At 40.9% G+C, this 20,901-nt stretch overlaps 1 protein-coding gene across 2 annotated transcripts in view; it reads left to right on the top strand.

The window, feature by feature from the left end:
* Nucleotides 1-20,901, top strand: part of CCDC68 (coiled-coil domain containing 68) — a 54,096-nt gene that overhangs the window by 8,868 nt on the left and 24,327 nt on the right. The window contains exons 2-7 of one of the 2 annotated variants that reach the window (XM_043444325.1): nucleotides 9,227-9,319; nucleotides 9,740-9,868; nucleotides 11,440-11,526; nucleotides 13,350-13,490; nucleotides 14,728-14,853; nucleotides 16,646-16,774. In XM_043444325.1, coding sequence (XP_043300260.1) covers nucleotides 9,752-9,868; nucleotides 11,440-11,526; nucleotides 13,350-13,490; nucleotides 14,728-14,853; nucleotides 16,646-16,774 — 600 coding nt within the window. In that variant the 5' untranslated portion in view covers nucleotides 9,227-9,319; nucleotides 9,740-9,751. The remainder of the gene's footprint in view (nucleotides 1-9,226; nucleotides 9,320-9,739; nucleotides 9,869-11,439; nucleotides 11,527-13,349; nucleotides 13,491-14,727; nucleotides 14,854-16,645; nucleotides 16,775-20,901) is intronic. The other variant, XM_043444324.1, reaches the window with a different exon arrangement.

The raw sequence follows: 20,901 nt of genomic DNA, 5'->3' as shown, positions 1-20,901 counted from the left end.
CTTCTCCAGGGGATCTTCCCGACTCAGGGCTTGAACCCCTGTCTCCTGTATGTCCTGTATTGACAGGTGGATTCTTTACCACTGAGCCACCTGGGAAGCTGCAGGAAAGGAATTTACTGGAAGTAAACGCCGCATCCAGAATTGATGGGAAAACTAGATATGGTAATGAGAGAGTCCAGTGCTGGTACCTCGGCCAAGATCAGTAACAGGGCAGGGATACAATCCCCTGGGCATCGCCACTGGGCCCTAGATACCAGATTGGTGTTCCTGCCGCTGGATCTAAAGCACTGCCCTGTGCCAGAGTCCCTCCTGCCCAGAGCACAAAGGGGACTTTAACTGCCTCTAGCGCAACAAGCCTGAGGGCCAACCCTTTGATGACCTTTCCGGGCGGGAGCGCTCAGCTGACTGAGTCTAGGAGTTGTACACGCGCTCCAGCACCGGGGAGTGAAGAGGAAGGAAGAAGTCTTTCCTGCAGAGACTCCTGCAGAGGGGGACCCCACACACCTGGGAGGGAGAGTCGAGCTGGGCACCCAGCGGGGTGCTGCGGGCATCAGCAATCACGGAAGTGAGCCGGGAACGCCACGGTGTGGTCAGCTGCTCTTACCAAGTGCCCCTTCCACTGGGGGCCTAGACTCAGTTGCATATGCCCTGTGGCACCTGATAACACCCCAGACTTCACTGTCCCTGCCTTCAACCCTCAGGGAGCCTCTCCAGCCTGGGCTAGACCTGTTTTTGTTTGTTTGCTTTTCACCTTTGATTTTATGTTTGAGTATAGCCAGTTAACAATGATGTGATTGTTTCGGGTGCACGGCAGAGCGACTCAGCCATACGCATACATCATACATGTATCCTTTCTCCCGCAAACTCCTCTCCCATCCATGCACCCCAGTGTTCGTTGTTGCAGCACTGTTTACAATAGTCTAGGGCTTCCCAGAGGGCTCAGCAGGTGAAGAATCAGCTTTCAGTGTGGGAGACACAGGTTTGATCCCTGGGCCAGGAAGTTCCCCTAGAGGACGGCATGGCAACCCACTCCAATATTCTTGCCTGGGAAATCCCATAGACAGGAGAGCCTGTCGGGTTACATTTCGTGGGGATGCAAAGAGATGGACATGACTGAGCACGATAAGACTTGTTTTAAGTGGGCTAAGGAGAAGACTCCTTACGCAAATTGAAAGTCTTATGTTTCAGTCTATTAAAATTTTTTTTTCCTACCCATTTAAAGAAAAAAAATGGTAGGCGACCCCTCGTACCTTGTTCCTGGAACAGGACTACATGCAGGTTCCAGCCTGGGCTCTTGCTCATTGTTAGCCTGGAATCCTCTTCTCCCAGATGGCCACATGGCTTCACCTCCTCTATTCACGTCTTTTGCTTAAATGCCACCTCTTCAGGTTGGCCATCTTTCTCCACCCATCCAAAGCAACACCGCTTTTTATCCTTTTACCATGTTCTGCTCTTCTTCATGACACCACCCCTGATGATGTTCTCTGTGCAGTCGCTCTGTTTGATGTCTGTCTCCCCTTCTGTCCTGAAAGTCTCATGAAAGCGGGGTCTTGATCTTGGTTCTGCAGTGGCAAGTTTCTAAAACAACTGTATTCAATAAATATTTAATACACGAATGAATGAATGAATCAATCAATCAAGGGTTAAATAAAGGAAGGACACTCTTTTGTTAAAATCTCTAGTCTGTTAACAGTTCCTATATTCATTTCCTAAGGTTGATAAAATAAAGTCCCACAGAGTGGCATAGACATAGTCCTTTCTCGTCTCTCATTTCTGAGGCTGGAAATTCAAGATCAAGGTGTTGGCAGGGTTGTTTCCTTCTGAGAATTGTAAAGAAGAATCTGTCCCCTGCTTCTCCTCCAGCTTCTGGTGGTTTTCTGGCAATTTTTGGTATTCCTTGTCATGTCGAAATATCACCTTAAGTCTCTGCCTTCAGCTGAACATGGACTTTTCCTTGTGTGCCTGTGGGTCCCAATTTCTCCCATTTATAAAGACATCAGATTGGATTACGGTCCACCTCACTCTGGCTCAGCTGGTAAAGAATCCCCCACAATGCCAGAGACCTGAGTTCGATCCCTGGGTTGGGTAGATCCCCTGGAGAAGGGAAAGGCTACCCATTCCAGTATTCTGGCCTGGAAAATCCCATGGACTATACAGTCCATGGGGTTGCAAAGAGTCGGACACAACTGAGCAACTTTTGCTTTCACTCTACTATGACTTTATCTTTTTGTTGTTGTTCTTCTTCTATTTATTTATTTTTCTAATTTATTTTTTACTGTGTGGTGTTTGTTTCTGTTGTAAAAGAACTCGAATCAGCCATAATTGTACATATATCCCCTCCCTCTTGAGCCTTGCTCCTCTTCTACCATCCCATCCCTTTAGGTCATCACAGATCACCTAAGTGTGTTTGCAAAATACTGAGTGCTCATTTGTGTCCGACTCTTTTCCAACCCCGTGGACTGTAGTCCGCCAGGCTCTTCTGTCCATAGAATTTTCCAGGCAGGAATATTGGAGCAGGTTGCCATTTCCTCCTCCAGAGGATCTTCCTAACCCAGGGATTGAACCTACATCTCTTGCATTTCCTGTGTTGGCAGGTGGATTCTTTATCACTAGCCCCACTGGGGAGACTCAGGTTTGCAAGGATTCTATTTCCAAGTAAGGTCACATTCTGCAGTTCTGGGTATCAGGGCTTCAACATATACATGGAAGAGAGGACAAAATTCAGCCCCACATAGTGTCTTATATGTGTTTATTGTATAATAGCCAAGCCATTTGTATGTCATTAATCAGAGAAGTAGGTTTAGTTACATAATCCTGGGCACCCAGTGATATGTTGGTTTGTCACACAGATTATAATTCAAACAATGTGTGTGAATTGCTTTGTAAATAGTAAACTATTCATTGGATGTTAGCATAATCAGCTGGGAATGCTGACAAATCATTGATGCATTATCAAGAAAGAATCAATACTATGGATTTGCTGGTCTTAAAATCGCCCAAAGCAGATTTTCCTCTACAGCCCAGCTCGATCTGCAGACTGTTTAAAGTATTACTGGCTTCTTTTCTACCTCTCAGACTACTTAGCAGCAATTGTGGAAAATGGCTTTATTTTAGCTACTTATTTGACAAACATGTACAAGTCATTTTTTTATGTGCTCGGCGCTATGAGTCCTGAATATTCATTGGAAGGACTGATGCTGAAGCTGAAGCTCCAATACTTTGGCCACCTGATGCGAAGAGCCTGATGATGGGAGAGATTGAAGGCAGGATGAGAAGGGGGTGACAGAGGATGAGATGGTTGGATGGCATCACCGACTCAGTGGACATGAGTTTGAGCAAACACTGGGAGATGGTGAAGGACAGGAAGCCTGGGGTGCTCCAGTTCATGAGGTCCCAAAGAGTCGGACATGAGCAACCGAACAACAAGCACTATTATCCCTGCTTGACAAATGTTAACCCACAAACAACCACGTGTTATTTATTATTTATACTGTCATTAATCATTAATAATAATATTATCTGAATTTTACTGATAAAGAAACTGAGGCACAAAGAGGTTAAGGAATTGCTCAAGGTCACAGAGCTACTAAGCAGCGGAGTCAGGACATGAAACGGGGCAGTCTGCCTCCGGGTCTTTTAGCTGCAGAAACTTCTTTCTTCACAGAAAGTCTCATGGAAAAATTCAGTGTGAGACAGAACAAAGCAGAACTGCTTTGGTTCAAGTCCAGACTGCAAAGCCCTGTCTGCCCAGCACCGCCCCTTCCCTTGGGAGCCCTGTTTGAAAAGCCCAGATCTAGGAAATAATACCTCTTGGCGTGATGCCACTCGTAAGCTGTCTTCAGTCCACTCTAGCATAAAACAAATAAAATTCTTTTCTCACTTTAATTAACTGATTGTGTTTTATTTTGAAAATTTTATCTGCCTAATCTACTTCTGGCAGAAATAAAATGCTAAGATGGATTTTCCCCTGGACGATAATGCCATATGGCAATTTGGACTTTGCTGGCTTAAGTTCCTCTTGGGTTTCTTTACACAAATGAAGGACTGTGGCCATGGACGTTTCCTGAACCAAGAGAAAGATGGGATTTGATTTCATATGAATAGAGTTGCATATAAGCTTTGCAACCAGATAGGCATGATCTACCCCCTCTCTTATGGACTGCTTATTTTCTGTGGTCCTTCATGATATAAAATCATCGAAGCAACACTATTAGCAGTTACTGTCCCTTGAGTGCCTTCTACAACCGGAGATGTGAAAAACCGCTCATTTTTACAACTCGAGGGGTTATCACCCCTATTTTACAGATATGTAAGTTGAGGTTAAGATTTTATGGAACTTGTTTATGATGGCCCAGCCAGTGAGGGGAGGAGGTAGGATGTTTTGAGAAGTGTCAGTGGAGCAGAAGCTTTTTTTTTTTATTGGAGTATAGTTAATTTACAATGTTGTGTTAGTTTTAAGTGTACAACTAAGTGACTCAGGTATACATATATATGCGTGCGTGTTTGTTCTCAGTCACATCAGACTCTTTGTGGCCCCATGGACTACAGCCTACCAAGATCCTCTGTCCAGGGAATTTTCCAGGCAAGAATATTGGGGTGAGTTGCCATTTCCTTCTCCAGGGGTAGCGCAGTGGTAAAAAAAATTCTCCTGCCTATCTCTCTCTCTCTCTCTCTCTCTCTCTATCTGTATATATATATATATATATGTATATACGTATCCTTCATATATATATATATGTATATATACATATATATACCTATTCTTTTTCAGATTCTTTTCTAGATTATTATGACATGTTGAATACAGCTCCCTGTGCTATAAGTAGGTCTTTGTTGTTTATCTGTTTTATACATAGTAGAGTGTATTCATGAGAAGCAAGGTTGCTCAGTCTTGTTGCAACTCTTTGTGATCCCATGGACTGTATAGCCCAGCAGGCTCCTCCATCCATGAGATTTTCCAGGCAAGAGGTCTGGAGTGGGTTGCTATTTCCCTCTTCAGGGGATCTTCCCGACCCGGGATCGAACCCAGGTCTTCCGTGTTGCAGGCAGACGCTTTACCCTCTGCGCCACCAGGGACGCCCCAGGAGTGTGTGTGTGCTGATCCCAAACTCCGAATTTATCTACTTCCCCCCCCATCCCCACAACTGTCTCTTTTTGTAACCACAGGTTTGTTTTCTATGTCCATGAGTTTATTTCTATTTCATGTGTGCTGTGTGAAGTCATAAATAAGTTCATTCATGGAGCAGAATTTTTTTGATATTAAGAATAAAAGGCATGTAAGAGAATATATTTTAGGACATATAATGAGAGGCCTGATGTGATTTTCAAATTATGAAAGACAGAATGCAGTGAAGTTCATCCTAAAGAGTGATCAATTCTTATGATGTAATGTCCCTTATCATTTGGTAATGTTCACAGTGTATAACCCACTGAAAAGAAAGGAGAAGGGAAATCACCAAAATGGGACCATAGAACAAAGGAGACCTAACTGAAGAAAAACAGCATAAAAAACTCTTTGTCTGCCTCTATGTTCCTCCTTCTGCTCCCATCTGCTGCCATTCTTTACCCCTCAGGAGGGCAAACATTTCCCCGTAAAGGACCAAATAGATAGTAAATATCTTAGACATTGTTTGCCATGTATTTTCTGTCTCGAATCTACTCAGCAGAGCTGCTATAGTGAAAGCAGCATAACAACACATAAATGCTTAGCCATGGTTATTTTAGACTACAGCTTCATCTATGGACACTAAATTTGAACTTCATATAATTTTCATGTGTCATGAAATGTTACTTTTCTTTCAGTTTTTTTGGAACCATTAAAAGATGTCAGGACCATTCATAGACTGTCCTAACAGGTGGGAAGGCAGACTGGGATCCTGGCTGTGAATTGATGACCACCACGCCAGCCTGACCACTCCTCTCTCATTTCCAGACACATTGTTTATTGTCCCTATGGGCATTTCTTTTACTTCCACCATTTAAATGTTGTTTTAGGCTAAGAATTTAATCCCAGAAGAGACTTCAGAGGACCAAATGACAGACGTAGTTCTGCTCAGATTCTGCAAAAAAATAAAAAAGCAGACTTTGCAGAGCTGCTACAGCCAAATCAAGTTAGCCTGAAACAAATAGAAGCCACAGTGGCTGTCTAAGAGGATTTAACATAAAATGGAAAATTCTTGGCATACTCTGTTAATTTCATTGAAGATTAAAGGATAAATGCAGGACTTTGAATCATCCACAGAAGCTATTTAGTTCTAAATTGATGCTAGCAAATATGAACATTCTTTGTGGGTTTTAACAGCATGGGTCATTGCTAAATTTTAATTTTTTTCTCACCAGGGAATCTGGCCTTAATGTGATAGAAAGACTCTTGATCTTGGTGTCCAAAAGACAAAGGCTTGAATTTCAACTCTGTTAGTTTTACTGTGATCTTGGGTAAATTAATATCACCTGTAAGAATCTTAACTTCTTTATTAGTAATATGAAATTAATAATACTACCTCACTGGCCTTTTATCTTATTTTTTTAGCTCTTTACTATTAATTATGAAAATTTCAAACAGAAGCAAAGTGGTAGAGAACTATAGAGAATTCCATTGTACAACTCACTGCATTTTATCAAACTTCTTTCATCTTTATCTCACCCCATTTTTCCCTCTCTTTAAATACTAGAGTAAAATATTATCTTTACAATTCCAAGTGTAATATTATTTCACCTTCAAATATTTCAGTATGTATGCCCAACAGATAAGATCTTTTAAAGGAATATCATAATTCCATTATCACACCTAAAATGACAATAATTGCAAATAATGCTTTGCAAAATTGCATTAATTCTTTAACAGCATCTGTTATCCAGTCAGTGTTAAAATTCCCCTAGTTTTTATTTTAAAAAAAGTCTATATAACTGGTTTATTTTAATCGGGAGTCAAAGAAGACCCAGGGCTTCCTAGGTGGCTCTGTGGTAAAGAATCCACCTGCCAATGCAGGAGACGCCAAATTCGTGAGTTGGATCCCTGAGTCGGGAAGATCCCTTGGAGTAGAAATGATGACTCACTCTAGTACTCCTGCCTGGGAAATCCCCCGGAGAGGGGAGCCTGGCAGGCTGCAGTCCATGGGGTCACCAAGAGTTGAATATGTCTGAGTAACTGAGCATGCACACACTAGCACAAAGATTCATATATTGTATCTAGTCATATGTTATTTAAGACTCAAAATTTATGACAATTTTTCTTCTCATCTTTCTTCATATAATTATTTTGTGGATGGAATAATTATTTGTCCTGTAGAATTTTATGTGATCTGAACTTGGCTGTTTCTTCACCCTTGTAGAGTCATTGAATGGTTTCTTCTTTTTCAGATATTTCCCATGGGTAGATAGAGGGACTTCAAAGGTGGTGCTTCTACTCATGATTGTACCACATCTAGAGAACATAATGTCTGGTTGCCTCTTTTCCACTTTTCTGTTACGACTGATTAGTGGGGTCCCTGGGGTGGATGCATTCTCCATCAACCTCTTGCCTAGTGTTTTCAGCACTGGTTGATGACTGTTGCTTAGCATCTATCACTTCATAACGGGTTGCAAAAAGTAGATTTTCTAATTCTATCAGTCCTTTTGGATTTATTGGCAGGAATTCTTTAGTACAATTTTCATAATCAACTATATGGTTACCAAGAGATATAGGGTAAATTCATATCATAAAGGCAAAATAAATGTCTGTTTGCATTCTCTCTTGCCCTCTTTTCTGTGCTAATTTTTAGTATAATGGTAACCTATCTCTGATGAGTTTGAGGATTGTTGGTAATAGTGGTGGTTTTTCCCTTGTCAACATAATTTCAAGAATTAAAAAAATTTTGATGTGTTTTACTCAATCACAGTCATTCCTCTTTGGGTTGGCTGTTTGTGTCTTATGCAAGTAGTAGTTGATCACTTTTCCGCTTTCTGATACAACAAGATATCTCAGTCTCACCTTCTGCACTTCTTGCCTCACATCTAAATCAGTCAAGAAGCCCTGGTTACATTTTCGTATTCATAGAAAATGGTGTACTAATACCACAGTCTGAGCACTGGGAGTGTTAATTGCTTCTATTTCTAAATTTTCAGTGGGTAGACTTGGAATATACATTTTAAAATGAAGATAAATATTTTATACTCATGGTTTCAGTTTTGATTATAAGATTTTTTACAGAACATTTTTGGTTCTAATTTAGAATTTTTTCTTTTATGCTAAAAATCTTGGCTCTTAAGACATTTAGACAGTGACTTCATTCTACGTTTTCTGTCATGTGGGTGACTCGCATGCATGCATGCACACACACATCATAGTTTCAAAATAGCAATAGCAATGTTTCCACTAACAATATTATTAGTGAGTACAGTTTAAGATTGCTTTGTGATTCTTTTTGTTCTCAGGACATAGCACACCTGGGAAAATCAGTCCCAGGATTCTCAGGTGACTCAGTGGTAAAGAATCTACCTGCCAATGCAAGAGACGCCAGAGACTCGGGTTCGATCCCTGGGTCGGGAAGATCCCCTGGAGTAGGAAATGGCAACCCGCTCCAGTGTTCTTCCCTGGGAAATCCCATGGACAGAGGAGGCGGGCGGGCTACAGTCCATGGGGTCACAAAGAGTTGGACATGACTGAGTGACCACGTGTGTGTCATTTCAAATAGTTCATGTGGATATGCTGCCAATATGGTAGGCAAATGTATTCATTTCTTGTTTTTTATTTTGGAAGATATTTTTCCTTTCAATTTAGTTATATTTTATAATTAGGTAAAATAATTACACTGTTGAGTGTCAAAACTATAAATCACAGATTTTCTCCTTCCATCCTTCTCACCTTTCTTAGAGAAATTATGATGCAATGTATCCTTTTCTGCCCCATGCGTTTTCACTGAGTAAATATATCCTAGAGAAGATGTAGGTAGTTCATTTAATCAGTCCTCTTTTTGTGGGCATTTGCACTTTTCTCAATATTTTCTTATTACAAATAGTTCTTTGGTAAATGGCCTTCACAGGCTTTTGAGAGTTAAATAAAATGCAGTATATTAAAGGTCTCTGTGAAGTATAAAATGATATACATACATGTTTGTAAGTTATATATGTCCTGTGTTCTCAGTCATGTCCGACTCTGGGACCCCATGGACTGTAGCCCGCCAGGTTCCTCTGTCCATAGGATTTCCCAGGCAAGGATACTGGAGTGAGTTGCCATTTCTTTCTTCAGGGCAACTTCCCTGGCCCAGGGATTGAATCCAGGTCTCTTGCGTCTCCTGGCAGGTGGATTCTTTGCACTAGTATCATCTGGGGAGCCCTTATTGTAAGTTATATGTATGTGTGTATGTGTGCATTTTTATACACATATGATTTTATCTTATTTTAGCTCCTTAGACATTTATTAAGCACTTACAATGTGCTAGAATATGAATACGAATAAGACATAGTCTCTACTCTTGAGGTGTTATAGTCTAATTAATATGGAATAAAATGGAAAATCCCATATTTTTCCATCTCAGTTTAATTTTTAAATTTCTAATCAATGATTGTTTCAACTGGTGGTGTTTTAATATTAAGTTAATTCCTGGCTCTTAGAGACATGCAGATTTCAATAATTTATAAGATTTTCTAGTATTAATGTATTTGATTACAGTGCCAATACAGAACTCCATTCAGTTTACAACCATGTAATTATAACATCAAAGGAATTAGTTTTGTCCAACTGATTTATGTTTTCCTAAAGCTGGACGTCACAATGACAGCAGTAACAGTGACCGAGACAGTTCCGCAGAGGGGGAAGACGGAAGATGCTCCTGCCTTGTACGAGTCCCCATCTGCTCACATTATTGAAGAAACCGAATACGTGAGAAAGGTATGTGGGCGCTGGAGATCATGTTAGCACGACTTGAGTTTTGCAATAAAGTCTGCTGCAAATTAGCCGGCTTTGTTTCTCCCTCCCTAGAATGTGTGAGGAAGAACAAGCCTAGTTTGGCAAAGGACAGCCTTAATAGCTGACATGCAAACATGGGTGCATTTCTCTTGCGTGTGTAACCATTTCTCCTGAGGGTATGAGCCTCTGTTCTTCACTTGGAATAAAACTGAGTAAAGGACTGAGGATTTGGAGCACCTGTCAGCGCTGAATTTGCCCCCTGCTGCACCCCTGCTGGGGTTTTTGTCGTTGTGGTTGTTGGTTGTTTTGGCTGCTCTGGGTCTCCATTGCTGCGTGTGGACTTTCCCTAGATGCGGGGCAAGCGGGCACTGCTCTTCACTGTGGTGTGCGGGCTTCTCCTTGTGTTGGCTTCTTCGGTTGCGGAGCACAGGCCCTGGGGCACTGGGTCTGCAGTGGTTTCGGGCTCAGTAGTTGTGGCCTGTGGGCTCTAGAGCTCAGGCCCAGCAGCGGTGGAGCACAGACTTAGTTGCTCTGCGGAATGTGGAATCTTCCTGGATCAGGGATCAAACCCGTGTCCCCTGCATTGGCAGGTGGATTCTTATCCAATGCACCACCAAGGAAGTCCTATCCTACTGTCTCTCATATCATTTCTTAGTTCCTTCATAAGTATGGACACTTTGTTGCCAACTAGATGTTTACCTTTCCTGCTAAGTTCCTGTCTCTCCTTACCTAACAAGGAACACCTTCTTAAGCAGTTCAGAGTAACTATCGCCAATGACTACATGTTGCACATGATTAAAAATGTGAAATCTTAACCAGAATCCAGTGATAATGGCTGACAAAAGTATGTATTCTCATAAAATGTGTTTTAGAACAGATGGAAGAATTTGGACATAGCTAGTTTGTAACTTATTCAGGTCAAGTAATTCATCTTTGAATGTCTTGCAGTTCCATAGATCACCAAGACATGAAGCTTATATTTCATGCATAAATTTATACCATCTCCTCTGAGTAATTATTCTCTAGTAATTGCTAAATAGTAGTTATTCTCTAGGAATTACTAGATAGTAATTATTTTGTAGTAATTATTGGATAGTAATTATTTTGTAGTAATTACTGAATAGTAATTATTTTGTAGTGATTACCAATAGTAATTGTTTTATACTTATTACCAAATAGCAAATTAGTAGGAAATTGCTATATAAAAAAATAGAACTTAATAGTTTTAAACACTAATTACTAAACAGCAATTACTTTATGGTATAACATTCATTTGGGTTATATTTTAGGTTTGCCTAAGGAACAGTTTTAAAGACAAAAATGCTCATTTTCTGCAGTCTAAACAATATTAGCATAAGTGTGAGTTAAGTTGATGGCAGTTGTTTAAATATGGTATCGGTATATATGTACTACTGCTGCTGCTGCTGCTAAGTCACTTCAGTCGTGTCCGACTCTACTACTTTCAGATAAATTCAGTACCCTGTAACTGGTATAGAAAAAGAAAGTTTTGGGAATTAATGCCTTTGGAAAATATAATTTTTTTTTCCTTTTAGATTCGAACTACTCTGGAAAAGATCCGAAATCAAATATTTAGAGATGAAGTAAGACATAGCAGTACAAATCACAAACTAGATGCAAAGGTAATGAATTTATCAAAATGTACCACTTTTATTCCTTCAGAAAGTGAACATAAAGCCATATAGACTTCATTTAAATAACTTTTGATATTATTAAATTATTCTTTTTATGTCAAGTATTAAATCTTTTGTTGGTATTTAAAGATGTTAATGAGCATATGTATGAAATATTTAACCACAGAAGTCATTAGTAGGATCAGACTGGAGTGGCCAGATCTTACCTGAATATTTTAAACTTGACCTACTCATCTAAAGTCTATGGGAAGATGTTGGCCCAGTCAGGATGAGTGGAAGCAACATGTTACAGTGATAGACAAAGGTACAGACTTTCAGATTCGCCTGGGTCACACCAGTTGACACCCATTTGGAGCCATTAGCCTGAGTGATCAGACAGTCGATAAAATTTAAATGCACTCCTTCCCCCATGACCAGCCTTTTAGTCATAATTTTAAGCACTCTGCACTTGCCCTTGTCTGGGTTATGCCGGGTTAAGCCTCACCTGAACCACATGTACCTCATGAATGACAGTGTCATCTGCTCTGTAGAATGGCCACAGAAAATACTAGAAAGTACCATACGGTGATGCATAAACATAGTCTTTATCATCCTTATCTCCCAAACTACCACAACTAGCTCCAATTATTTTCTTAAGTCCTCTAAAACTGGCAAAATGATTACTGTTGTGAATGACAGGGAAGGTCAAACATTCAGTTCTGACTATGCTGAGTTGCTTTGTAGACTTCCAAGTGAAGTTTCTAATGAATGGTTGCATAGCTGATTATGGAGTTAAGGGCAGAGGTCTGTGCTAGAAGGCTCAGACTATGGGATAGAGATTTGGGGAGTAAGGATGGTATTTAAAGTTCTGAAACTGGAGGAAATGACCAAACACATGAGTGTGGATAGAAATGAGAGAAAACCTAAGCACAGAGTCCTGAGAGCTCCAATATTTAGATACTGGGAAGAAGAAGCCGAGGCGGAATCATCACAGGAGGGGAAAAGTTAAACTAGTGAATAAAGAGGAAAGGTGGGAGAGAATGGAGCCACTGACCATGAGCAAAAAAGAGTTTCAGAAAGCGAGGAGGGCTGGTTATCAACCCCTGGGGCTTCCTAGGTAGTTCAGTGGTAAAGAATCTGCCAGCCAATGCAGGAGACCCAAGAGATGCCAGTTCAATCCCTGGGTCGGGAAGATCCCCCAGAGGAAGAAATGGAACCCACTCCAGTATCAACCATTGGCTAGAACAATGGGGAGGTTGTTGGAGCTATTCTTAATAGGAATAGCTTCTTGGGGATGTAGATGAACTGTGTTTCCAGTGGGTCTGCCTCGGGCATCTCAAACCACAGAAGGTCCAGCAAACAACAGAGATATAAAAAAACAAGCCAACTGGCTTTGTGGATATCATCTATCTCCTCAAAGGTCTTAATAGTATATGTGAAACTGTAAAGAATGTAAAAGGCGTGAAAGATGTACTTCTTTCCTTTCAATCTAAGGAATCTATTCAAATTTGTGCAAATATAGAGGCCAGCTGATTCATCTAGAATTTCTCATTGATATTTTAGAGTCAAAAGATTTATTTGTGTCGACCTGAATCTTCCTTGATACATGTAATGTGCTGTGCTGTGCCCAGAGGCGTCTGACTCTCTGTGACCCCATGGGCAGTAGCCCACCAGACGACTCTGCCCATGGGATTTTCCAGGCAAGAATACTAGGGTGGGTTGTCATTTCCTACTCCGCTGACCTAAGTAATACGGAGCGATAATTATTGTTATCAAAGTTAGTAGAGTGAAAGAAAAGTCAGGTGTGTGATTTTCTTGTTTGTTCATTTCAGCACTGTGGAAACATTCAAAATGGCTCTGACTCTGCAATGAATCCCTCTTGTGGCAGTTTGGATCTGCTCATGGAAAGGATAAAAGGGAAAGACCTGCAGCTCTTAGAAATGAACAAAGAGAATGAAGTGTTGAAAATCAAGGTATGACCAGCAGGAGAAAGTTCTCATTTTGTAATTTGAGCCTTTGAGCCAATAAGATAGATTCATGCTTCTGTGAAAGCAGATAGACATCCACATACCTCCATAAATCCACACAATGTGCTCACAAACTTAGCAAAGCAGTTTTACACTTGATAAACTAAATCTCACTGTTTTATTTTGAAGATAATTTTTATTATTAAAATGATTTTACAAAAGTTCAGTGGATATAGTTTCAAGATGGACAAGATGAGTGAATTCTAGAGACTCACAGTACAATATTGTGCTTATAGTTAATATTGTATTGTACACTTAAAAATTGGTTAATGGGGCAAGTCTCATGTTAAGTGTTTTTTCTGCAATAAAATTTAAAAGTCTTTACATATACAATAATTAAATTAATAATTGTATATAAATTAGAGCACTCATAGTCAAATGTCTCATTATTTTGTTTAGCTAATCTATTGTTGGTGCCTTATAGTTTCTTTTTTTTTTGGCTTATTTTACATACAGTTTTATGGGGCTTACCAAGTGGTGCTACTGGTAAAGAACCCACCTGCCAATGCAGGAGACGTAAGAAACACAGGTTCGATCCCTGGGTCGGGATTCAATCCCCTGAAGGAGGGCATGGCAATCCACTCTAGTGTTCTTGCCTGGAGAATCCCATGGACAGAAGAGCCTAACAGGCTACAGTCCACAGGGTCGCAAAGAGTCGGACATGGCTGAAGCAACTTAGCATGTACACAGTCTTACAGTGATTTAGGAGGTAAATCTTTGTAGCCATCCTTGATTATTTCTTAGGTGAAATCCTTGAAAGATTCATGACACTTTATCTTTATTGCACCTAGTACTTCAATCTTGTCCAGCTTCTATTTCAGGAAATACATTTTTAGTACTGTCGTGGCCACTGATGATAAAACGCTTGCAAATTTGTGTATAAGCCAATGGGGCGCCAGGGAACACTTTACAGGGTGTGGTCTTTAATGCAGGGTGTTGTTCTTGGCTCTTGCTCGGCTGCCCAGTGCTAATCACCTTCATGACAGCCCCAGTAAATAGGGCCTTCTCATTTTATGTTTTCTTCTTACCAGGTAACAGCATCTTTCCTCCTAGCCATTGTCTATGAAAGTGCAAATGGTATGGTTGCAGACTGTGTTTTTGGTTGGTTGCCCCTCAAACTGCCCTGTCTGTAACCCTTCTTATTGTTCATGTCAAAGTGCCCACGGTGACCTTTTGTTTCCAGCTCGAAGCCTCCAGAGAAGCAGGAGCAGCGGCTCTGAGAAATGTGGCCCAGAGATTATTGGAAAACTATCAAACGCAGTCTGAAGAAGTTAGAAAAAAGCATGAGGACAGTAGGCACTTCCTCCAGGTACTGAGCTGGCAGCTTGCCGACTGAACTAACCCCCAAGTTGTCCAAGTCTCCCTTTTGGGGAGGAGTTAGATGTGAAATAAGCAATGGCCACGTGACTAGGCAGGCCCCGGGAAGGGCAGTGTGCCCGTCTTCTGCCCTGGCCTCCCCCCAGCCCTGGTACTTGGTACCTGGATGTTACCAAGCTGCTCTGTTGCCCCTCTTGCCCAGAGCCCTACAGAATGCCGGCGGGAAAGAGGTCATGCCAGTCAGCCTAGAAATCAGGGCTGGCCCCACAACACGGGCCCGTGGCTTCTCTTCTGATTCTGCCTTTGGCTAACTAGGGGACCCCGTTTGAGTCATTCTGTCTCTCTGGACTTGACTCTAAAATGAAAAAGTTGGGGGACTTCCCCGGGGGTCCAGTGGCTAAGACTGTACTTCCAATACAGGGGGCCCAGGTTCGATCCCTGGTCAGGGAACTGGATCCCACGTACTCACATGCAGCTGAGTCCACGTGCCGCAGCCAAAGATCTTGCGTGTCGCATCTAAGACCTGGTGCAGCCAAATTAATTAACTAGTTAAAAAAATAAATATTAAAAAAAAATTTTTTTTAATGAAAAAGTTGGGCTTGATAAATAGGTTCAAAATTGTTTTGGTCCTGGAAAGATTCTTCAGAGGAAACAAAAGAATGTATATATGTACATATATATTTCATATTAAATTATATTTTTTATTTCTATATTTTAACATATGCATATATACATTAAAATCATATAATATTATATGAATGTCTGTATATCATACACATACACTTTTGTTTGTTTTTAAAGCTGAACAGTGTATCCTAAGACCAATAAAACTGAATCTGGAGAATGTATCCAGGACTGGGGAAGAGGGGAAATGTGTGTATGTGTGTTTGTCAAAACTCAAAACAGGAAAGCTCATTCAGGCTTGGGTGGGGCGTCTGAGTCTCTGCCAGCTCCAGCCCTAGGAAGGTCCCTGGGGAGCATGGTAGGAACCCCACTGCCTAGGTGACACGCCCTCAAGCTTCTGGCTCTGGGGGTGACGGTCACAGATTCGTAGGCATGCAGGGTGCAGGTGAAGTAACTGAGTGAATGAGTGAGCAGGTGGACGGAAGTGCCCGTGTCCCTGCAAGAGGGACTCTGCCCAGCCTGGACTTCCGGGGCAGGAATGCCCACCTATTGTGTTCGAGGGAAATCAGACACTCCTTTTTTTTTTCACATGGAAAAATCTCAAGTCCTATTAAATACAGAAGCAGATGTCTGCACTCATGTCAGTTGTAAGTCAGTTGGAACACTCCCACGTGTGGCCTAGGGCCTGTCTGCTAAAGACTTTTAGTATAAGTCCTAGGCTCAGTGGCTCAGAGATAACCCCCTGACACCGTGGAGATAAATATTCTGCTTTTATGACAATTTCTGATTAAAAATAGAACATTTTTTACTTGAATACATAAGATCTTGGTTTTGTTCTATGGAAGTTTTGTTGAGAAAAATTCAAAAGTGTTGCTTTTTAAAAACCACTGTCTTTTCTTTCTGTCCCTCTTTCAGAGAGGATGCTTTTTAGTAACAAATATCAACTTCCAGAAATAATATTTATGTATTATAAATTCTCCATTGACTTAGTGTTGTTGTAGTCTACCAGGTTTATTTTAAAGGAAGACTGAATTCACAGAAGTAATTCTAAACATGTGTAAATTATTAATGTATATATAGATATATAAATTACAGCAAGAGATAATATCTGTATAAGTTTAGTTAAAACAATGGTCTGACAACTGCTTTTCTAACCAAAGGTTGACAAACTTGAAAAAGAACAGAAATTGAAACAACATGTTGAAAATCTGGATCAAATGGCTGAGAAGCTTGAAGAAAAACATAATCAAATCACAGAGTTGGAGAATCTTATACAGAGAATGGAAAAGGTAGGCCCTTGGAGAATTAAAGGTGCTTCTTCGTGACATGGTTCGATGAGAATGAATGAAAATAATATGAAAGTAAGTAGCATGAAGTGAAAGTACTCTTTGTAGCTGAAGATCTTAGAATGTGCTCAGTAATGTTCGTTTCTTGCCTTACACATTTAATATGATGTGTGTTGTAGTTACTGATTTACCTTTCTACAAACACTGCAGTCATATTATCTGTCACTTTTTTCCCCTAGTAAATGTATGGCTGAGAAAGGGGAACTAGGTGAGGCCATGAATAGAAATAATGGAAAAGATCGCAAAGTCCATCTCCTACTAGTAATAGAGTAGTGAATCCCTGCAGTCGTAAGCACTATGTACTAGTCAATAGAGGGTTTATTTTTGGCCAACCGTGTTCCCTTTAGGTTTGTAAAAACCTATGCCTGGCATAGGACAGACATAGTTCACAAATAAGACATTCTATGGAAATTGTAACTTTCAAAAGAGACAATTTAGGGAAGAATAATAATAGAACAAAAATTATTAAAAGTTTTATGCAGCACTCCTTTAAGTAGCTGGCCCTCCAAATACACACAAAAAGTGAGCACATACATTCATTTGGCATGCCTTAGAATTCAGAATTCAGACAAGCCATGGAATATTTTTTTTATAATAAACCAATAGACAGTTGGCATCTTTGAGTTAGAGTAGATAAGAATACAGACTTTTTTAACTTCTGGTAAATATTGCCCAATGCTATTGTCATTGTCCAGTCAAGACTCTGACCCTACAGACTGCAGCGTGCCAGGCTCCTCTGTCCTTCATCCCAAAGTTTACTCAAATTCATGTCCACTGAGTCTCTGTCCTTCACGCTGTCCTGGAATTTGCAGATTCATGTCCATTGATGATGGTGCTATCTAACCATCTCATCCTCTGCTGCCCTCTTCTCAATATGTTTTTATATTTATTATATGAATTTGCCAATTTGCCTCCACTCTTCTCAGCCTTATTTTGTTTTATGAATCTGCTTGAATTGAGGCTATTTTAGAAATATTAGGGCTTCCCTGGGGGCTTTGTAAAGAATCTGCCTCCAATACAGGAGACCTGGGCTCAATCCCTGGGTCAGGAAGATCCCCTGGAGAAGGGAACAGCTACCCACTCTAGTATTCTTGCCTGGAGAATTCCATGGACAGAGGAGCCTGGCGGGCTACAGTCCATGGGGTTGCAAAGAGTCGGACATGACTGAGTGACTTTCCCTTTCCTAGAAATGTCACTTCCAAAGCATGATGTTTCAACATTCAGGATATTTGCCTGAGAAAAAAGTTTGATCAATTTTTTACATATTTCCTAAGAATTTAATTTATATCTGTGAGTTTGACTGAATTTGTGATCTTAATGAAGGTCCTATGAGGACCTAGTTTAGAAGCCTAAACTTAACTGAATCTAATAATAATAATCTACGGCTACATTTGTGTTGCACGGTGGGCGATGTTCAGTGTTTTACTTTAGCCAAAATACAGGGCTGGAATGTCCTCAAGTAGCTGGTTTGCCCACATGTAACAGTTTATAAGTTAGATGTTTGGACAAACTGGAACGTTTGGATGAATACTTTGCAGTGCTAGAATATTTATCCTGCAAATAGATAAAGAAGATATGGTACATATATACAATGGAGTATCACCCAGACATTAAAAAGAATGAAGTAAACCATTTAGAGCAACATGGATGGGCCTAGAGATCGTCATACTGAGTGAAGTAAGTCAGACAGAGAAGGAGAAGTAGCGTATGGCATCCCTTATGTGCAGAACCTGAAAAGAAATGATGCAAGTGAACTTATTCACAAAACAGAAACAGACTCATAGGCTTAAAAAATGAACTTATGGTTCCAGGATGGGGAGAGGACGGGGAAGGGGTAATTAGGGAGTTTGGGACTGACATACACACTGCTATACATTTAAAATGGATAACTAACAAGGACCTACTGTAAAGCCTAAGGAACTCTGCTCAGTGTTATGTGGCAGCCTGGATGGGAGGGGAGTTTGGGGAGAATGGATACATGTGTGTGTATATATATATGGCTGAATCCCTTTACAGTCCACCCGAAACTATCACATTGCTAACTGGCTGTAGTCCAATACAAAATAAAAAGCTTTTTAAAAAAGAATATTCGTCCTCTAATAAAATCCCATTGACAGAGGAGCCTGACAGGCTATAATCCATGGGGTCACAAAGAGTTGGACATGACTTAGCGACTAAACAACAACAAAATTGTTTGGCAAACTAAGATAGCGCAAGGAATATTTGCATTGAGGAAGGGAAGACAATTCCTTTCCTCAATTCAAATAGAGTTGCTTAATTAAACTACTTGATTAACCAGCTTGACATTTGAATTTAGGTTTGCAATTACCTCAAACCCAGTAACACTGGGTCATGTTTAGTGGCCAGCTGTCAGTCCCTGAAAATTAACAAAAAATAATGGAATGTAATTTCTGTCTTCTAGAAACCCAAGGAAATTTGCCCTGGATGTGAGGTCATCTCAGAATTCTGGGGTATATTCACTGCACTATATATTCAACAAATATTTGAGCTCCTACCATGTACCAGGCAGAGCTAGGGGCTAGATACCTATTTGGAGTGGACTGGATACTGTCTCTTTGTGGAGATTGCAATATAATGTATCTGGGTCGTGTGAGACTCCAGGAACTTCCCAGCCCTCCTTTCACTCATCCTCACAGGGGTCTGCAGGGAAGCTGACATCCTACTGAAAGCAGGGGAACGGACCCCAGAATGAGGTTAAGCAGCTTAGATACAGGCAGACATTTGGAGAAGTGACGGCCTGGCATTCGTCTTGATTTTGACCCTTAATGGAAAGCTCTCTCGAGGATATTTGTGACACAGTAGGTGGACAGGATGCCTAAGGTTCAGGAGGGACATGCAGGAACCTTCCAGAACATTCTAGCTCAGTGACTTCCTAAAGCAGAGTCTTTGGGGATCTCTGGGAGGTGGAGGTAGATGGGGATGCAGTGGAAAGAAAATGTGAAAGAATGTTTTTTAACATGCTTAGTTTAAGGATACATTATATTTGTAAAATGATCAAACAAATATAAGAAGCAAAGCTTGGCAGCTTCTTGTTTTAAGGAGATACTGAGCAATACGGGCTGTGATGAAGGGTTTCTCAGGAGGGGAGTGTGTATCAGAATGAGGAAGGGTTACTCTTAATACCTTAGTATTAACAAGAAAAAGACATGTGTTCAAAACGAAATGAAAATTAAAAATGAACATCCCCAACAAAGGTTGGTAAATACTGCCCTGGTGGTGAGCATCCCCCGGAGAAGGATTCATCTTCTACTCACTTGGACAAGCCACTGCTCCAGTAAATAGCCATTAGTGGTATGAGGTCTGGTAATGAACACATTACTTAAAACCTTCACCATCTGTCCCACTTTAATCAGGAATGCAGTGAGAATGAATTCCATAAACACAGTGATAAGCCAGCAAAACGCCCAATAAGAGCATTTTAATATGGCATATGTTCCTTTGGCTAGCCGTGCACTACTGTGGCGTCGTATTTGTTTTCCAGTGTCATTGATTTAGCTCTATTAGAATTTTAGAGCTCAGAGGTGCTTTTGAGACCAGCTAATTCCTCATCATCATTTTATAAACGAGGACCGTGTGAACAAGGAACTATTCCACAGTCCACCAGTTAGCAGTTTGCAACCCTTTCTGTTAGGCCCCCAGCTTCTCTGATGTGGGATAAAAAGGATATCCGTGATTCCTGAATCATTTAGATGTTAACATATGGCAATGATTTAAATTGGTGTCCACTTCACCTTGATCAATAAATGAAGTGGTGAAGTGAAAGTCACTCAGCCGTGTCCGACTCTTTGTGATCCCATGGACTGTAGTCCTCCAGGCCAGAATTGAGTGGGCAGGCTTTCCCTTCTCCAGGGGATCTTCCCAGCCCAGGGATGGAACCAGGCCTCCCACATTGCAGGCAGATTCTTTACCCGCTGAGCCACAAGGGAAGCCCAAGAATCCTTCAGTGGGTAGCCAATCCCTTCTCCAGGGGATCTTCCTGACCCAGGAATCGAACCGGGGTCTCCTGCACTGCAGGTGGATTCTTTACCAACTGGGCTATCAGGGAAGCC

The sequence above is a fragment of the Cervus canadensis genome, chromosome 23 (assembly GCF_019320065.1).
Source record: "Cervus canadensis isolate Bull #8, Minnesota chromosome 23, ASM1932006v1, whole genome shotgun sequence".
NCBI lineage: Eukaryota > Metazoa > Chordata > Mammalia > Artiodactyla > Cervidae > Cervus > Cervus canadensis.
This window is presented reverse-complemented; position numbering and strand designations above follow the sequence as displayed.